The following is a 21830-nucleotide window of genomic DNA, read 5'->3' on the forward strand; positions in this document are numbered from 1 at the left end:
AAGAAATGATACATATATGAAATATATATATATGTCACAATTATCTTAGTCTGGTCACGTGTCAGCTGGAAATTTCATGGTGAAGACTATTACGGCTAAGCAAAAAAATTTATATGGTGAGCCAGGAAAAGAATTCAATTAAAAACTGAGAATTGTACAAATATAAGATAATAGTGATGATTGATGAAACTTCTGAGTAATTCACAAAGGATTCAAGGATAGTACTTCTTATTAAAACACTATTCTCAGCAGAGATTTTTTTTAGTTTCGAATGGTGGTTTCTTTTAAAGATTGGGGGAGTATAGGTCTAGACATAGATTGTGGGCAGTTAGGAATGATTCTCATCAAAATATAAGATATGTATTGGCCTGATATGCATATTACCAGGGGAAATGTTCTAATAATGCTTACAGGGCATTAAGCAGAAAGAAAGATGATATTATGTCCATTCATGAGTATTTACTCATCAGTCACATGCCCAGTCTTATATATTCCATTTCCTTTGCAAAACTTTTTGACACAGAAATTATTTTCTCTTGACAGTTGTTTAAGGCAATTCTTGTTGTTTGTAATGAATGCCGTAAATAGGCCAATTGTTTTTATCATTCCTTGATTTTTATCTCACCTTGATCGATGATCTTGTTTTGATGACAAATTTTCCATCACTTCAGCATTTCTATTACTAATTTAGACGATTATTGTGAAAGTGACAAGGAACATTATATCTTCACCCTAATTAAACCTTTAAGGAATGTTTCATATTTGTTACCAGACACTCCATACACAACAAATATTTGCAATTGAAGATTCTTGACAAAATTGCCAAAATAAAAATTTGGTCTGAAAAAAGTATTGAAAAAAAGCAGAAACAGCTTAGCTGAAAGAAAATGAGTTTACATATTTGGAGCATTTATATAAAACTTTTTGCATAATCTTTGCATTTTCTGAACACTATGTTAGTTAAAAATAGTACAATATTTCATTATCGAGCTTGGATACCCCTGTATACCGTATGAACAGGTTATTTTTCTCTTGCCCCTCCCACATCCTCTTTACCAGGCCTACCACCGGTCCTATGGGAGCGAAACCCCATACCCATTCGGCATAGATAATAAGTGGGTTAATGTGATGAAATTTGTTTTCTTCTCTTGTACTGCGGTTTCATGCTGATTTGATCTGTTTGTCTTTTGAATCACTCCAGATCTATGTCACTGCACTAACCTAGTTTGCGTTTGGAAACACGTTGCAATTCAAAATCCAACGCATCACTGTGTTTGTTGAAATCAGATACATCTTTGGAGACAATGTGTATAAGGATTATTCAAGATGCATTGGAACCGTTATAGAGTTATTTGTGTAACTTCCTGATTTGTGTCCCAGTTTGTTCTGTTTCAAATTGTTACAAAAATCTAAGACTGAAATCCGAGACTAGTGCTTAGTGAGTTCTGTCAGTACATTAGCAGTAGAAGTTTGCGCACTCGATTGTTCTGCCTTCTGTTTGGAAAATAAAGAATCATCACTTTCCGTCGATCCTGACCGGATGAAGATGATTCTCCTTATAAACAAATGAGGGAATAGAATATGCAGACTATTTAAGGTTCAAATCTATGTTTCAAGTCAAAAAGGATCCATCTGTCACTGAAGATGAAAATAGTTTGTTATCCTAATTATTACCTGTCAACTGATGTTTACTATTTGATTCCAGGATGTGCAGTTAATGACAAAGTCAGGTTTTTACTTCTGGGATTTCTTTAGTAGATTATTCTGAATGAGTCATTTCAGAAACAATATGGCCTTACTTAACATATTAATACAAGAAAACATTTTTTTCTGTGAAATTCATTATATTTTATTTCAATTATTACTTTTTTCTTATAAAAATCACTGTGACATATAATGATTGTAACAACGAGGAAAATAATTTGTTGTTATATATTACCTAATGCATCTAAATATTGATGTAATTGTCAACATTATCTGACAAAGTAAAATTCTCAATAATATGATTTTTTTCAAGGCCCTTGTATCTCATTACTCAATTAACTTGCTATGCATTTATCCAATTTCTTTCATTAGTTATGCATTGATTGAGCTCTTCCAAAACTTTGGTTGGGGGCGCTATGCATTGCTGTCAGACAATGACGACATTACCTATAAGGTCATGAAGAACATGGAGGAGGTCATGACCGATGGCAGCATCGAGATGGTCGTCGACATCTACATGGCAACCCATGAAGTCAACCAGGCTGCCGTGAGTTCGTACATGGAGGAGATTGTCGACAAGAAAGCTCATATCATCATTGGCTACTTCCCAGAGAATGTTGCCAGGCTGGTGCTCTGCGAGGCTCACAAGCAGGTACAATAATTGTTCTCTGATAGCTTCCTCTCTGCTGGGTCAGTCTGTCTACCAATTTACACAGAAGTATGATGAAAAAAAGAAATTTATAAATAAGTAACATACATGTACTCATGGAGTCTTTGCACGAAAATGATTCTACTTACAGTTACCAAAGGTCATGACCATATTGTGGTTCACTATATAGACCTTCCCCCTCCCATTCTCTTTATCATATTCATATATGTTGGACATGTCTACCATATGACTATATTTGGTTTGGGGAATTAAATGAATTGGAAATAGAAGGAAACATGAAGGCTTTAAAGGCCAGTTTTCAAATCGTAGAAGCATTTATTTGAATTCAAATTGTCATTAGACATCTGAAGTTATGCACCATCGAAGATGTAGGCTTTCTAAGTTTGGCTTGCCTCAAAGAATAGGAAATTTCTTATGCATAAAAACTTTTTTTTTTAATACAAACTACTTCAGACATCCTAGTAGTACACAGAACGTGTAAGGGGTTATTCATGGTTTCAAAAGACATATTGATTTTCTTTATTGATTAATTAAGGTTTGTTATAGGGGAAACATAAGGATTTAAGTAGCAGTACTGCTCTCCCATCTATATATTTATATTCTTAGCAATCAGGTAAAAAATCACCACTAATCAATCAATCAATATTCCCCCAATCTAATCATTCATCATCAAGTGTAATTTGACAGAGAATATTTGTATATTCAGGGAGTGACTGGCGAGAAAGGCTACCAGTGGTTTCTTCCTGACTGGTATCAAGATGCATGGTGGGATACAGACTACCACAACCAGAACTCGCCGTCCTACTCCATCTTTTCCACCTCGCCGTCTTTCTTCAATATCAGCTGTTCCACTGCCGATATGATGCAAGCCATCGCAGGTTACATCAGCCTATCAAGAGCATACATTGCCAACTGGAACGAGCCTGTCCCTGGTCATCAAACGGTCGAAGGATGGATTAACAACTATAATGCTCTTATTGAGAAAGAAGTAAGAACTCTGTAGAAAGGAGTAATAAGTTTTTAGAGTTAGACATAAAAAATATACTTTTCATAGAATTGTCATTCATGCACCATTTATGATTACTGCTAAATGGCACTAGTGTACCGAAGGGGGGGGCAGTCTGCCCCCCCCCCCCGATGAGCTTGAAAGACCTTTTTTCCCCTCCCCCGAACGCTTGAAGACCTTTATCCCCCCCCCCCCGACAAGCTTGAAGAATTTTTTTTTTTTCTGGTCCAAAATCCTTTATTTGTGATTGAAGACCTTTTTTTTGGGGGGGGGCTTGTCAATTTTTTTGGTAGACGTATTTGCCCCCCCCTGTGGAAAACCATAGGTACGCCACTGCTAGATGGGATGTAATGACTTAGTGAAATAAAGCATTGGATGTTAAGAAAAGAGTGCATACATGGTGTAGAATAGAAAAAGAAAATCTTAAAGAAAATGGGTAATAACTGTTTAAAAGTTTTGAGAATCAAATTATGCAAACAATACTGTCAGGCATGACATAGTATTCCAGATTAAGATCTAATTTTGGCAAGAATTCAAGAAAATGGTAAGCAAGGAGCATATAGCGTGACCCAGGCAAGGTGTCGTGAGAAACAAAATTCTTTATGAGGACTGAGAGATAACGATAAAATTTCACTAGTACAGAATGTAAATGATGCAATGATGGATTGATTCCCTATATCCTCTATCGGTGTTTAACCTATTCAGTACTGAATTCTGCTATAGGTCTAGGGTGTGTAAGGGGGGCACCAGCTTCCAGTATGCAATAGGTTGATATTTGGGGGGGGTTTCCTTAGTTTTGATGAGAAATGAATTGGCAAATTGAATTTGAATTGAATGAATTGCATCCATGTAGTGGGGTGTGTAATATTTTCCTGGCATTTAGATTGTCCTTGGAAGTGTTGGCACACCTAGCTGTCGTTACACAGTATACCATTAAATGTTGGGTCCTAGTCTTATTGGGGATTGTGATTGATTCAAATCAATTTGAATCAATCACAGATCACGCAGTTAAGCAAGGCCAGGGAAAGTCACTATTGAATCAATCTCTGTTTACATACTTCCTTTTGTTGATGATGATTATGCTGAGTATTATAACAGTTTTTGAGGTGGTGATGATGATGATGATGATGGTGATGATGATGACGATGGTGATGATGATGATGATGATGATGATGACAATGATGAGGGCAATGATGGTGATGACGATGATGATGATTATGCACAGTCATGATGATAGTGATGACGATGAAGATCATGTATAATGCCATTTATCTGAAGTATGTTCCAAGCATTGATTGTTTTTGAAGTATGTTATCCCTTCTCTGCGCATGACTTGTGTGTTGAAATTAATGAATGTACGAGGCTTTGCATGTTGACTTTCCTCAGCTCATCTATATATTGTCTTTGTTTTAAATTCATTCCTGTAGGGTAAGATGCCTTCTTCCTATGCAGCCTACGCCTATGACACCATCTGGACCTATGCCTATGCTCTTGATAAGCTCTTGTTCAATGATGTAACAGCACTTGATACACTGTCATCGCAGAAAACCATTAGGTAAATATCAGTCTTGTCTTTTACCTTAAAATGATTTCTATATCCTGAGCAAGCCTTTAATATATTCAATTTTAGGGAAGAGTTCCTTTTGCGACAGCTACCCATTAGGTTTAGGATTATGGTAGTCAGGGTTTTAGGGTGGTTGTCGCCAAAGGAACTCTTTCCCCATTTCATTGTCCATACCAAACTAATGAATATAAACCTTGGTTTGATTGCCTACGACACTGTTCCACCTCTCACACCTCGCTCTTTCAGTAACACCAAGTCCTGATCACATCTATCACTGCTGCCCACCAAAAGGAAAGGACCTATTATGCAATATGAAACTTCCCCCAATGCATGTATTTAACCCAATTTTCTTGTTTTTCATCAGATAGAAAACCCGAAGACATGGCATGACCTTGACTTCTTAGCCTGTATCATATGATCTTAAACCAAACCAGACTCAGATACTCATCTTCGAGTCTGATCCTCTCTCCAACGCCCCTCCCCCCACCATTGGTCTGTCTATCATCCCCTCCCCGAGGGAGTCCCAGGGGGTGTGACTGATGTCGCCAGGCCTCTTTCATCGTCATGTATCACGAGGCACACTCCAATTATCTTTTCCTTGCCTCAGAATTCCTACTAGGATAGTTCTTCAATTATCATCCAATTGCCTCTAGACTGGAGCAAAGGGGTGACTACCAAACTTCAAGTGTTGTTTCAAAAGCCTTTTAGTGATATAATGAATTCCTGTTCGCAGGGGGCAATTATTTTCCATATATGAAATGTGTTCAAAGAAACTATCTATTGGTGCTTTTGTACCTAGTCAATGACAGAAATTACCTGGTATTTTAAAAAAATGTAAGTTAACGGTTTATGGTATATTTTTACAGGGAATTCTACCCCTATCAGAAAATACCAGGTAGTTTGCCAGTGCAAAAGCAGTTTAATTCCCTTAAAGAAAATACCTGCAGATACCTTTCAAAATTATGAGACCTTTCGTAGGAATTTGCTGAGCGATGGCAAATTATGAGAACTTTAGATGTACAGGAAGAAGAATAGGAATTCAATAGTCTTTTTGCCGTAAAGGTACTTCTGTTTCAGGTGGATGTGAACACATAAAATGAAGTAAGTAGCAGGTATTCTTGAGCCTGAATTACTTCTCGGTTCGGGGGATGGTGGTAATGTATTTTTGTGATTGAGTGAGTATGAAAACCCCTTGTTTGAGAAATCCTAGGCAATGCATCTAAAGTATGTTTAGTAAGGTTGTGATCTTGGAGAGAGAGATCCAGGGGTTTAAGAAGATCAGCAAGCTACTGGAGCCTCCACTTTGAGATTTCTTTAGATGTCTGCACTTCTGTGTTTCATTCTAAAAATTTAATGCATTGAGGATTTATTCAACTTGCACAGGGACAATCCAACTCCAGCCCATTGACTCGGAATTGCCATAGTGATCCCCCTCAAGCTTAGAAACTGCTAAATTTGCAAAAGTTGTCAAACTTGTGCTTGTCTCTCTGAGTGCAAAAATGACTACCACAAATAGTTTTACTTTCACAGTATATGAATCATGATGCTATTTCCATCTATAAGGTGTTTTTTGTGCATGCCATTGTTGTAGGTTTCCATGGAAACAACAGAGGTGACCTTACATCATCGTAGTTGGATTAAATCTGTGGTTTGTACATGTCCAGGAAGATTCTTTTACGATGAAGAAATACATGATGACGATGTGAAGCCTTTAAGATGGGTGATCAATATCATCTTGTGGTTTGGAGATCAGTGATGAAGTCATCATGAGAAATGGTCAGCTAATTTTTCATCCCGAAATAAAGCCTTTTTTAGTTTTAGCTTTGGTAAATCCCCTACCCATGCACCTATAACAATGTGTCTGCCCTAAAACAGGTACTTTGTGAAGAATGTATATTTTTTTTAGATAATATTTGTCTGTATCTGATATCTAGTCACTAGATTTGTCAGATAAGTTCTCAAAATCCCCTTTTTTTAGAAAAAGAAAAACATCACCTCTCGAGCGCACTATATGACACATTGTCAAATTTGAATTTTATTTGTTAACAAAAAAAATAATCAGCAGCAACTACATTTCTGTAAGATTGGTATGCTAGATGATTCTCAATTATAATTCACATTATTAACCCTTCACCAAACCTTTAGTCAGGCTTTGAATTTTTTAAATTAAAAAATGAAAGGACTGTCTCAATGTAGTGCACTGAGCTCTGTTGCCATTATTGCAGTTAACCAGGTATCAAGTTTCCAGGTTTCCAAGTACCTGAGTGAGTTTTGTGAGGTAGCCAATTGAATACAGATATGTTTTTAGGTAATATAATTTCCTTTCTATTTCCTTGTGGAATGGATGTATGGTTTTCAGTCTGTGATATCTATTGGACAAAGTTATTCATACATCATTTAAAAGTATAAAGAAGTATGTAAATTTCAACACATCTTTCAGAAAATAAATCAGAAATGATAATATCCATTTGTACAGTGAATATGATTAATGATGTCTTACATCATATGTATTAAAATTCTCTCAGATGTGTATTAATAACTTTTCAAGATATATAGATTAAATGCATTGAAAGTTATGTGGGATATATTAAGCATGAACTACAAGATCATAGGCGGATCCAGGGGGGGGCCCGAGGGGCCCGGGCCCCCCTATTGGCGGAGCAAAAAAAAAAAAAAAAGGGGAAAAGAAAGGAAAAAAGAAAAAGGGAAAAGAGAGGAGAAAAGAAGGAAGGCAAGCATAAGAGGAGGAAGATGAGTGAATAAAATAAGATAAGGGGAAGACTTGGAAATTAATTTTTTTTAATCTTTCATGTCGGGATATAAAATTTTCGCTCGCGCTTTGCGCTCGCATTGCCTTTTAGGTGATATCTTGCTCAATATGGACCTTAAAATATCAAATTCTGAAGTCAATATACAAAACATATTTCAGCTGGGAAATTGAACTTTCATTATTTTGTTTTATTTACAAATTGATTTTTTAAAAGTGTAAAAATTTCTGTTTTATGGTCTGAATATTACCAATTTCTGCTTGCGCTGCGCGCTCACAAAATTTGATTTGTCAGTTACCTATTATTTTCCTGTATTCCATGAAGTTCTCAAAATATCCCTATTTAGGTCAGATTGTCAAAACGTATCAGCTAGCGCTGCACGCTTGCATTTTGATTAGTGAGTTATGTATATCTCAATATTAATTCTAAAACAAACTACTTAAAATCACCATTTGATGACAATTAATCATAAATTTCTGCTCGTGATTTGCGCTCATGCATAATTACAAAAGTGCTTTAAATGTCCAGTTTTCAGGCCATAATATTAATAGATTTTGCGCTCTCATGCTTAGGAAGAGAAATAGGAAGATAGTCATCATTTTCTTATGATGACATAATGTCCTTATAGAATATCCCGGTCCTATGTCAAAACTCAAAGCAACAATAATTGAAAATATCAGCTCTGTTTTAACTGTTATCCTTTTTCACCTCACAATTTTTCCACAAAGTGCTTGCAATACAGAGCTTAAAGTGACCCCTTTTCAGATCTGAATATCATATATTTTTAGCTCGCGCTTTGCGCTCGCTTTATTGATTTTCATGGTAAAAAAAGGTATTTAGAGTACCCAAATTCTAGGTCGAATATCTCAAACACACGTTTATTCAGATACGCAGCTTGTTCTCCATTCAAATAATTATCCAGTTTCAGATAACAATATAAAGAAATTGTCTGCTCGCGCTTTGTGCTCGCATTATTAATGTGTGAAAATTTCCAATAGCTTAACCTTTTCATGATTTACAAAACATGAATAGAGTGTCCAGAATTTTTCCGCTCGCGCTTCGCGCTCGCATCAATAATGTTCAGTTTTTGTCTTATCCTTTCCACGATTACAAAAAGTGCTTAAAATTTCCATTATTCAGGTAGAAATGTCAAAAATTTTCAGCTCGCGCTCGCAATATTTGAATGTTGAAATAAAATGTAACGTCTTCATGGCTAAGTTCAAGCAGTCCATAACAAATACGTTTTCGATCAGTTCAAAACGTATATAAAAATTTTCCGCTCGCGCTCTGCGCTCGCATTATCAATGTAAGGAAGATCCCCACTTCCTCATCCTTTTCATGATTTACAAAACTTGAATAGAGTGTCTCGTTCAGTAGGTCTAAATCACGAAATTTTTTGCTCACGCTTCGCGCTCGCACCAATCGTTTAGTTATATACCTATTATGTTAAGTTACAAAAGTGCTTAGAATTTCCATTCCTTAGGTAAACATGTCAAAAAATTTCAGCTCGCATTATTTGATTTTTTAAAATATGTAACATCTTCATGGCTAACTGCAAGCAAGTCCTTAACAGTACCTTTTCCATCAGTTCATTTCTGCTCGCGCTTCACGTTCGTAATAATTATTCACTTGCATACTTATCTTTTTTCAGGATTGCCCAGAATGTTCAAAACTTTTAGAAAAAAGTACATAAGATTCCCAAAAAAAATAGCTCGCGCTTCGCGCTCGCATTATATAAATAATGATTATGGTATTATATATTAATGTTTATTCATAAGAATAAAGCAAAGAAGTGACTAATAGGACTACCCTTTTAAAGAAACACAAAATCCCAGCAGATATCATATTTGAGTGGCCGATCGGGGAAAATATGGCTGAAAAAAAATTCCGGGCCCCCCCCTATTGGCGAAGGCTGGATCCGCCCCTACAAGATGTTACAATTGCATGTCTATTTTTAATGAAGAAAATAAATAAATTATATCAAATAAGGGAAAAATACTCTGAATGATACAGAAATACAAAACAATTATTATAAGTGATCATTTTCAATTTCGCTCATGCTATCAAAATGAATGATTAATCAGACCTAACCATATCAAATCAAACCATATATCATTTGGGAAGAGTAAGAATTTGATATTTATTGCAGTTGATAGTATGTACATCTTTTGGGAAATCCCTGCTGGGAGACCAGTGATAAACATGTTTATAATTCACACTGAAGTAGGTGAATGATTAAGGGGTTTTTGTTTGTAATTTTATTGAGCTTGAAAGTATGTGAGGTTTGAATAATTAGCTCTGATCTCTTCTCTTGGGGAGATCAGTTGCTATGAACAATCACCTCATCTTCTGGCTCGTAAGTTTCAAAGGGTGTGTTCATACTCAAACTCTGTAGCTATGTTTTAAAATGAATTTATTGATGAATTATTTTATCATTTTTATATAGAAGCTTTAAAATCACATTATTATTGTTATTAGTAGTGTTATAATAATCATTATCCTTACAAAATGAATAAAACCAATATATTTTGAAACACAAGTTTAGATAGAAATATGGTTATAAGGGACTCATGATGTAATATAAATGTAACTTAACTTTCTTTTCCTACATTGCATATTTCATTTATAAATGTTTTCACATTACAAGCCCTTTTTATCTTGCCTGGTACACTATAACTCTTTGGTACCTGCAACTTTTGAATAACGGCCATACCTGTGAATTCTATTTTTTACCAAAGTTTCAAAAAACTTTCTGAAAATAAAAATTATGATATTCAACTTTTATATAGTGCTTAATTCATCATAACAAATTTTCTAAGCACTTTACAGATATGTTGGTACCCTGGTCATTGAATCATGTCATGTCACACTCTCTCCTCTCCCTGGGTTTCCAAACTCACCTGCTAGCTAGTCAATACATCCTGCAGCTGCCTAGCTCTGAAACATGCAGCCTAAACACACCCCCAAAGAACTTGCGTCCCTGCAGAATTCTTTTTTCATGAGAATTATCCCAAGGATCTTTTGAGGTTTTTTCTGCATGATATGTCTTGATGTAGATTGATAGGAGGTTGTTGCAAGGATCAAGCTCAGGGGGCTCAAAGCTCCGAGCCACTGCTTTGGTTCTTTCAACAATATCTTGCTCTCGGCGTTCACATGGCTTTCCTGTGTTTATAAAACCTGTAGTGGAATCAAAGAGTTCTGCTCACTTCTATCAGCAAGTCTCTGGAGTTGCATACTACGTTTCCCCATGCTGCTTGATAGCACATTGGAAGTCTAAATGATATTATTGGAGACAGTGCTCTGCGAATGATTGTAAGATCTGTATTATATTGATAAATCAAGGAGAAGCCTGTGTTATTGTTTAAAGGTAAGCCTGGATGATCTGTTTATAAACCAACATTTCTTTGTTTTTTTAATTTTGTTTCTGTATTTGTTTGACCATGCAGACTCTGATATAGAGGGTTCAATGGTCATATGTTGAATCATTTCAGGATGTTTATGATATGGTCCATTCCAGTATAATGTTATTATGGCCCTATAATGTGAAAAAGGGTACAGTAGATTCTTATAATTATTGTAATTGTACATTTTTCTGTAGATGTACAGTTATATGTATACAGTAATTGTATCTCTTTTAAGCCCAGTGCACACTATGTGACATGGCTGCACTAAAATTTGATCATAAGGAGCCTCTTTTTATGTGCATCTGTTGTCTTCGCTGCTGCAGCGCATGCAGCAAAGCGGTCATGACGTCATTGTCACAGACAGATCCGATTGGCTGAAATTAGCAAATTTGCAGAAAAATCTCTACAAGCTTGATTTGACATGTCGAATGTCTGAGAGTTGGTCCCCGATCCTACTGCCACAGAGTGGGTCGCAGTTGTGTGTGTTGTACATTGGCGCACTCCCTTTGGTTTGTCGCAACTGGACCTTGGTGCTATTGCTTGGCATAGTGAGCGCTGGGCTTTAAATATGCTGGAGGGCCCAAATGCTTTCAGATTTTTACAATAATTTGGCAATTAAATGCTTGTTATCATATACATGTACTTAATTGGTTGTAATCTTTTATAATCTTTATCTTCCATCTCAAGACATACCCGAGGCATCGGAGCAATAATATCATTTAGCGTTTATAATCATCTTTGATAATCTTTATCTTCCATCTCAGGACATACCCGAGGCATCGGAGCAATAATATCATTCAGTGTTTATAATCTTCTTTGATAATCTTTATCTTCCATCTCAGGACATACCTGAGGCATCTGAGCAATACATCATTCAGTGGGGTCACCGGCGAGGTCAGGTTCATGGATCAAGACCGTCGAGGACCAGTCAGCATCCATCAGCATCACCCTCCTACATCCACGGTAAGAAGTAACTCCCTCAACCTTCAAGTCCTCATATTAATGAGGATAATTATTATTATTATTTATTTAGTGGCACCTGTGCCTGGGAGGCAAAAAGTAAACTGAATCACTGTGAGTCGCAGGTCTCTCCTCCCGATATAACCGATTAGGGGAGGGCAGGCGGACCACTACGCCGGGATTTTCCTTACTCTTCAACAGTTCAGTGGGTTCGTAACATACATAGGTGATGACTCTCCTCTACACGGGGCCTCCATTTAACTTCCTATCTGAGGGACAGAGTGTTTTCCATTGTAACATAGCCTGCATCTATGGAACAGGGGAGAGACGTTTACACACAACACAGGCTTCAGTCATCAGCCGCGGTGGACTTGAACCCATGACCTTTGGTTCGACTGGCAGCTGCTTTACTAACTGAGCCAACTTCACTCCCTGCTCTTCGCTCTCTCTCTAAATTGTTGTATTGTATTTTCAGACAGGCACTATAATTTAAGCCTCTCCCGCATTGTTCAGAAGAGTCATGCACACCGGTTTTTCATCGCTTTCTTGTTGTCATGGTTGCATTGTTATGTTTCAGTTAAACAACATGACTTAATTCTAGATGTTCGCTTGTCTGGATGTCCATGTTATTGTGATTGATCCAATCAATCACACTTCTTAGTAAGACTGGGTCCTGATACGTTAAGATATTGGCTGATCAGAGAACACCAGTGCAATGACTCTACCTCTTAAATGTTTCTACATCTTCAGAATACTAATCATGAAAATATCACAGTGTCAATCAAACACTTGTACTCACTCTGTGGTCATACATGTTACTGTGAATAATGTGATTAACAATATTAGTGTTCAAAGCGTGTTCACAAGGTGATATCTGTGAATATAAGATATATGTTAAATCTGAGTATGTTTAACAGTGTAAAGATTATTTCACATGCATTCCACACTGTGAACACACTTCAAATACACTAAGGGGGTGTTGCAAGAAAATATTTGCAATCAATCGCAAATTTTAGATGCAGATTTACAAATGGTACACCAATTTTAAGTGAAGCAGATCAAATTATATTTGTGGATGTAAGAAGCAGACCATCAATCAGTTGCAAATTTGCAATGAAATGCATGACTTTTGCTTTATTTGAGGATGTGAAATAGACTTGCGATCAATTGCAAGTTTCTTGCAACACACCATTAGAGTTATTGTTTCTTTTCAGAATGGATTAGTTTGGGGTTACCTTTTTTCTCACTCAGTTCGATACAAGTTAAAAGACAAATAGATTTTATTTGAACCTAAACTTATAATGCAAGTCTTCAATGGAATCAGTTTTATAAAAGTATGTAAAAATACATTTTGAGATCTTGGCATTCAAAAGGCCAGTCATGATAAGTTGAAACAGAGAATGGCTTCAGGGTGAAGGAAATTGAGAATGAATGTTAGTTTCCATGCAAGAGCTATATCTTGGCCATCAAACAGGATCGCGGGGATTAGATGGCCTTGTTCAAAACAGGATTGTGGAGATTAGTTAAGCCTGATTCGTATAAGATGAATTAATGTGACATGTGCATGATAAAACATGAACATGTAAGTATTTTCTCTCTGAAGAGAAGTTGGAAACCTTTATTGAAAGAACTCCTTGGTATATACATCTTGGGTAAGTCAGGATTCCGTCTTACGCTGCAGGAATCTGCAAGCGTCTTTTCGTTGATAATCCTCATTTTTTTTATCGAAAGGCAGAACAATGGAGCGGAATTTTCTTTTGCGGTAATGAAAATGAAAAATGAAAATCCATATTTCATTTTTCGAAATGATATCTGATATATCTAGAAATACTCAAAAAATTATTTTCGCCCAATTGATCATGGGTCCAGCAACCACTGTGCAGTGCTGGATTGACGTAGCTATATCCCGTATATTGTTCAATGCCAAACATGGTTGCAGCAACTTTTAACGTCTTTTGGTCTGATGTTTCCGGGGTTTGAACTCCAGGGGAGCGTTTCATCAATATTTTCATCCGACAAGTTGTCAGATCTGACATCTTTCCATGATTTTGAATGGCTGAGAGGCACTGTTCCTATGGTAACTGTCGGATAAAATGGGACTTGTCAGATAAAACGTCTGACAAGTCCTTTCATGAAACGCCCCCCAGATCTCCTGGTTGTGAGACATACGCTCTACCAACTATCATCACTTTTCCCTCGGCCGTGCACATTGACTTGTCTAAAGACTTATAGAAGAAGTTTTATTTTCTATATCAGACAGACTACTTAAACATTACTTGCTCATGCATTTTATTCTCTCGATGTGGTTTAACTCTTAAACATGTAGCTACTTCACCTTTGCAAAACTTGGAGGTATACTACTACCCGTGAAAGAGTGGCTTGTTGTGACTTATTCAGCCCTCAAGACATGCTCTTTGAGGCTCATCTGATAAATGAATAGTGTCATTGGTTTGCAATCATCAATAAAACTGGGTGGGAGGGTGGTGACAATTACTGAGTCACTTTCTAATATGCTTGAATGGTAGGTGGAACCCATTCCTAGACTCATTCAGACTAGCTCACTTTCCAATCTGTTTGAATGGTAGGTGGAACCCATTCCTATGCTCATTCAGACTAGCTCACTTTCCAATTTGTTTGAATGGTAGGTGGAACCCATTCCTACACTCATTCAGACTAGCTCACTTTCCAATATACTTGAATGGTAGGTGGAACCCATTTCTATACTCATTCAGACTAGCTCACTTTCCAATATGCTTGAATTGTAGGTGGAACCCATTCCTATACTCATTTAGATTAGCTCACTTTCCGATATACTTGAATGCTAGGTGGAACCCGTTCCTTTACTCATTCAGACTAGCGCACTTTCCAATAGATTTGAATGGTAGGTGGAACCCATTCCTATACTCATTCAGACTAGCAAACTTCATTGTATACCTAGACTGGTCAAATGCTTTTTCAAGGTAGGGATGTAAACTTGATTCATAACTAGTTTCTTGAAATCTGAGTGACAAAAGAAGGCAATTGAGATTAAAGAACTGTGAGTCGTGCCCAAAAGTACACCATTGCAGTCATATGTATTCATCGTGTTATACAGGCCTACTTTTTATCTCAAAGCCATCACAATTGTCAAGTGAGCTTCTTTATTTACTATTCACAGTAAAAGGAAAAATATGATAAAAATGAGAGGAAAACTGTCTTGTGAACTTTTTGCCAAGTAATTACACCCCATAAATCCTATTAAATTGACATTATGTGTAGCTCAAAAGCTCTGTTCAGGAACACCGGGGGGGGGGGGGGGGGCACTCTACCAAAAAAGTGGTGGGGGTGTGCCACGGGTGAGACAAAAAATGGGGGCCTTGGAGCGGGCTTATTGTGAAAAGGAGGGTCCTCGGAACGGGCTTCGGAACTATATATGTTTGTGAAAACGGGGGTCCTTGGAATGGGTCGCCTGTGTGTGAGTGCGCATGCATCCCTATGGAATGTGCATGCAGCTAGCACGGCAGCATGGGCGTCGGGTGCGCTAGCGCAGAGGCGATGGTCGGACAGCGCTCTGCGGCCGCTTTTCACCAAAAATGTGGTTTATTGTAGCAGATCAATGCGGATGGAACGGCGTAATGGAAAATATGTGAAGCTTTGGAGCGGATTTCTTTCTTCTTTTGTCTCGTTAAGAAGAAAATGATATGCTTTGGAGCGGCACATACCCACTATGCATAATATACTGAGTGCCCCCTCCCGGGATTGAGAATTCATGTCAGCTTTTCCAATTATCTACTGGATAGGTCTTATACAGTGGATGTACGTTGGACAGAAATCATGGCAATAGCTCTCTTTGAAATATAGTGATGCGTATACATTATTCAGTACCTTAATCATTTTTTTCTGTAAGCTTTTTAGTTCCTTGTATAGAGTACAGTTTATCCTTGGGGGTGGGTGGGGGTCACCAAATTGCATAATTTTCTAGACATTTGAAGGATTGACGGAAAGGAAAAGAGATGTTATAACCAATCTCTAAACCAGGAAACAATACTTGGGAATTCAAGTGGACTAGAGCGTTGATTTATAGAGAGATTTTACCACCAAGTTCCAGTCCAGGTAAAGATACTTGAAATTAAGTGTGAATAGGGTATAAGGTGTCTTGGTCAGGTCTGGTTCAGGGTCGGGACATATCAGAGATGCATCGTTGTCGTCGGGGCAGCACGGCGTTACCTCCTCACACCATGTGAGAATGATCAGGGTGCTTCGTGCCAGGGGCTCTAATCCCTAATGCGGTGATGTCCCCTCGGACTGCTAGGGATTATGGAATTGACAGGGACTCTCGATGATGGCAATGATGGCGTATATTATATAGGCCTGTTTGATGGGTTGAAAACCTTGCCTGGTTTTGATAGGTTCATGTTGAATCTAGAAAGATCCATGTCTCATTCTGAAGTTGCAGGGGAGTTTGATGATGCATGGTCTCACTTCATTGTTCCAAGACATCAGAACTGACACATGACACATGAGAGCAAAGTAGAGAGGGTAAGAAAAAATATGAGTGATTTTGATATGAGTTTCATTCTGTAATATGATTTTTTTTCTCTTATTTGTGTTCAGTGAGAGCCATTGCGTGTACTCCTCAGATCATATGCACCTGAGACATACAGACAGACGTAGAGAGAGAGAGAGAGTTTGTGGATGATGATGGGGTTCATTTTGTATTTTGTACGCCAAACTTAGGGACAGTGATTTTCAGTGATCACGGAAAACAGACAGAATTCACAGAATCGGCTTTTTGAAACGGAAAATGGCTTTTCAAGCGGAAAAAATAATTTTCCCTCGAAATGAACAGAATAGCAAAAGAAATAACTCCCTTATCCTCAACAAAATATAGATATCAAGTGTCCCCAAACACGGTCTCACTTCGCTACAATCCACACATCGTAACTTTACTTGACTCCATCACTCAATCGTATCGAAATTATTTTCATGTCGGCATAAAAGCAGAAACACGGCCGTTTGTTGCTGCCCTCTGTGTTCGGTCATAACATCATGATCGTGGTACTTCTAAAATCCAAAATGGCGGATAGGCGAAAGTCGTTGACTGCTCAAAACGATCTCCAAAAAGTCCCAAAATTATCAATAAAATCTTATTCAACCCCATTATAATGTGAAAGGTGACAATGTATTCATGTTAATTATGTTTCTTTAAATAGTTTTTGTACTCGTATCGCTTCGATTACAATAGATTTTAAAGCATTGTTAGTACAGTGGGAGATACAAATTTTGACCTGCGCGAGAATTTTGACATTGCTAATCTTGGCATATTTATTTTCTATGTAAACGCAATCGTCACTTTTTCATGTACACAAAGTCCATGGGGACACAGAATTAAGGATTTCAGACATGCTGAAATGAAATTTATGTTTTTCTGAAACGGAAAAGCTAATTTTGAGAAACAAAAAATCACTGTTCATACAAACTGCTGATGTGCTTTTGCGCTTACCTATATCAAAGTATGAAGAGAGAAAGAGAGGTGAAATGACAGAGTGAGAGAGGGAGATGGAGGGAGGATAAAAGGGGGGCTCCTTAGGGAAGTGTTTCGCAATATTCTTGTCAGTGAATTTCAGATATCTGACAATTGTTACAAGCTACCAAAATGTTTGCATCCAATTGGCCAAGATCCAATTTATCAATGAAGTTCAATAATGTCATGCTTCATAAAATGCTCTTCTAATTTAACACTAGAGGAAGACCCAAAGAGATAGAAAGAGAACAAAACAAAAAAAGAACTATGGATTTGATTTCTGCGCTATTGATCTTGTGTGACTCTTTTTATGTTGAATAAGGTAAACGACATCCAACCTCTTCAAAGAGAAGGAACAGTGGTGAGATGGGATAGATTTGTGCATTTGTAATGTGCATCTGGGTCCCATTTCGTAAAGTCTTGTTATAATAACAATTGCACAATTTCTGAAACAAATTAACTTTCAGCCAATCAGAATGGCATATTTCAGTAGCTTTAAACTGTTAATTGCAAACTTGTTATTATAACAAGTTTTATGAAACAGACCCCATGGTCTTCTGCACAATATTGCATGAAACATTATGGAGCAGAGAATGGGATGGAAAATAAATCTTTCAAGTTTCATTCATTTTTAGGAAGAGATGGTGCAATTTGTCTTTTTAAGAGACAAACTGAACAAAGAATTCTCTTTAATTCAGAAAATTGAAAAAGACAGATATATTCTCTTCAAATTATGAATTATGAATTTTGATCATCCAAGTGGGTCCTGAAAAATGGGTGCAAGAGATGGAGACAGAGGGGGGGGGGAGAGACAGACAGACAAACAAACAGACACAGAGAGAGTGGGAGATAAACATTTGGAAGGGTGAAGAAAGCAGTAGTGACAAATTTCAGGATGATAGTGTGGGATTTTTGACAAACAATGTTAATGCTTCCCTTGCCGTCAGTAATAAAAAGAAATCTATTGTGTCTGATCCATGTGCACCTTTACCTTATAAACTTCAATGTCATTTTAGAGGCCGATCTTTGAGCTGTGATTCCCATGGAGAAAGGGAGAGGAAACTGAAAGTTCTGTTTATGTTTCTGATTTAACTCTTTTTGTGTGAGCAATTGACAAGGGGGTGGTGAAACAAAAACATTACCGAGGAGGCCCGGTGACCAAAAGGAGTCTAGAAAACAATCCACCCGTTGTTTTCATCATATCTGAAGGAAATGTGTCAGTGAACTACATTTAGAAGATCGATCTAGGCATATTTGTCTAGAGAAATAAACAAAGAAATTAAATCTATTGGAGTGGATGTGGTCAAACGACTTGGTTGACCTAAAAGGTTTTTTTCACCCGTTATAGGTTTAATTGGGTGATCAATGATAATCGAATGATGAGTGTCTGTTGTATAAAGACAAAACACTATTGTTTATAGCTGCAATCACAATGATGACATTGATTACAGTTTTAAACATTTATTGTTCTGATTTTGAATTTTTAAAAACTGCTGCATCTGAAATTGAAGGTTCGGGCCAACTAGTTCCTCCCCAAGAGAAAAGTATTGCATAGTACATGAATAGAGTTTGTATGTATGAGAATAGCTTCATTCATATTATTATGATCACCAAAGAATTGTAGAGTTCTGCAACAAATTTGCTATAACTTTGAAATTTCAGTGGTTTATAGCAATTTCAAATCAGTTTAGTTGCAACCTCCTTATAGGGTCAGCGAGGCAACAAAGGAACAGTTAATTTGAAACCTGATCCTCATAAAATTGCTTCATTTTCCTATTGTCTGTAAGCTGACTGTAGATAGGGGAAGGGGAAAGGGAACTTGGCAATCACAATACCCCCTTGCACCCTTCGCAGCAAAAGTGTACTTTTAGAAGAAATATAGGAAGGGTGTAGAATTTGTGTAGTTTGATCTGTTTTTTTTTCATTCCATTATATTTCATTTGTTTTTCATTTGTTAATTTATCACTATTTTATTTATTTAAGTTATTTTTTTAAATCAAACTAGGGTTACACTTATCAGAATTTTTTTTTATACTCTTCTTTCTTCCTTTTTTTCCTATTTTTACTTCTTGAAAATCATTCAAATTTCAAGTTTGGGGACATCTGCGCCCCCTCCCCCCCCCCCCTCCACCGACTTACAGTGAAGTAGCAATATTTTTGTAATGACAGGTTAAAGGCAAGCAAGGTAAGAGTTGATCTTTACCATAGAGAGTTAGATGAATTTGCTTTTTTTGTTCTTATCTGAACTTAATTTATCTTTTGGGAAATAATCATCAATTTTGATTTATCATACAAAGTCTGAAAAGCAAATCATGTTTGCTTTCTTCAAGTGCTCCATCCGTCCTTTGAATGTGAAGTGTTTATGGTTTCGTTTTAATGAGTTTAGCTGTTCCATGTGCACCAACCCCCTTGTGGGAGGGGGGTTTCAACTGGAATTAATAACAAGCTCCCTCACCCATCCACCAAAGGAGAGGAAACAATCCGCAGTGAGGGCTCCATTGTGCACCTCTAGATTACATGTCACCCAACGTCAGTGTCCAGGGGAACTGATTTGTCATAATTGGATGTGATACATGTCAGGATCGATTTGGAGAATGTTCGCAGATGCGGCGGGAAGTTTGGTTTGAAGCGCAAGATCCATTGGGCGTAGGTGTGTGACTGTGTGTGATAATCCGCGCGTATCAGGTGTTGCCGATGCCTGATGTTTGGGTAATCCCCCCCAACCCCGTCCCGACCTCCTTCTCTCCGTCTCTGCAGCAACCATGGTATTCCCTCAGCCACGGTGGCGCTGAGAGCTCTGGGAATATCTTCAAGCACTTCTCACCTGAGGCTGTCCTATCCATGATCCAAACCACTCCCAAGAAAAGTACACTAGCTGTGATATCTCACAAAGATAACACCGTACCTGATGGGACAAACAAATGTTCATGATCATGATCAAGAAAAGTGACGCCTGATTGAAAAGTGCAGTGTCATTCTATATGCTGGAATAAAAGTTTACTCAGAAACAATGACTAAACAATTGTCGATAGAAACTTAAAAACCTCGAAAAAGTTTATAAGTTTTCCCAGAATAGCTTGTTATACTTTTGTCCAGTTGGGTCCTATTAATGGGGAATGAAAACTTTGGAACAAATAGGCTTGTCTAGAAACAGAAAAATCAAAGAATAAGAATAAAGAAAGTTTGAGAAAAATCGGACAAATAATGAGAAAGTTATGAGCATTTGAATATTGCAATCACTAATGCTATGGAGATCCTCCTATTGGCAATGCGACAAGGATGTGTGATGTCACTGATGAACAACTTTCCCTTTGGTGGACTATAAAATACCCTCAAAATGTCTCTTTTTGCTTTTTCTTATGATGATACAAACTCTTTATCCATATGTATTCTTAAAAAATATGTATTACATGCCCTCATGTAGAAATAACACATGATCTATGGATAGATGTCATAAAAGAGCCAATTCAAGTGAAATATATACTAAAGTAATGGGGAGAGTTGTTCACAAGTGACATCATACATCTTTGTCGCATTGCCAATTTGCTATCTCCATAGCATTAGTGACTGCAATATTCAGATGCTCATAACTTTCTCATTATTTGTCCGATTTTTCTCAAACTTTTGTTGATCTGTTTCTTTGATTTTTCTGTTTTCACACAAGCTATCTTGTTCCAATGGTTTCATTCTCCTTTAAGATAAAAGTAAGCATGTGCTTCATTTAATTATGTATGTAAGTTGAGCAGAAAAGAAAGAAAAAATAATATACAAGTTGTTGTCCAGAGTTTACTATAAGAAAGATAAAATGTGATGAAGATTTAGATTTTAGATATTTATTTTTAGCTTTTATTGATTTCTGATACAGAGTTTATGAGATACCTTTATGACAGAATCAAATATATTATACAGTATATCTGATTTGAATTTTATATATTATACAAGATTTTTTCAAAGATTTTAAATCCTTAGTTCTTTTTCTTAGTGTTTTTGGTATCAATATACACATGCAGATATATATGTATCAACATGAAATAACTGTCTTGCCTACATACCAAATTTAAATAGTTATTCACTAAATATCTCCAACCAAATGTTTTTGGTTTAGTTTATGATTTACCTGTGGGGAAATTTTAACCAAACAACATTTTCTTTTGATATTATCAAAATGGAGAATAATATTTTTATTCATGGCAAACTCCTTGATGACTCAAAGATGAAATCGAAATGAACATACACCAGCCCTATGTCAAA

General features: G+C 36.9%; 1 protein-coding gene across 1 annotated transcript in view; it reads left to right on the top strand.

Annotated features, from left to right (window-relative positions):
- LOC121406856 overlaps nucleotides 1–21830 on the top strand; it is a 109351-nt gene that overhangs the window by 73069 nt on the left and 14452 nt on the right. The window contains exons 9-12 of the mRNA XM_041597728.1: nucleotides 2077–2356; nucleotides 3081–3362; nucleotides 4808–4935; nucleotides 11959–12079. Coding sequence (XP_041453662.1) covers nucleotides 2077–2356; nucleotides 3081–3362; nucleotides 4808–4935; nucleotides 11959–12079 — 811 coding nt within the window. The remainder of the gene's footprint in view (nucleotides 1–2076; nucleotides 2357–3080; nucleotides 3363–4807; nucleotides 4936–11958; nucleotides 12080–21830) is intronic.

This window comes from Lytechinus variegatus, chromosome 2, assembly GCF_018143015.1.
Source record: "Lytechinus variegatus isolate NC3 chromosome 2, Lvar_3.0, whole genome shotgun sequence".
Classification (NCBI taxonomy): Eukaryota; Metazoa; Echinodermata; class Echinoidea; order Temnopleuroida; family Toxopneustidae; genus Lytechinus; species Lytechinus variegatus.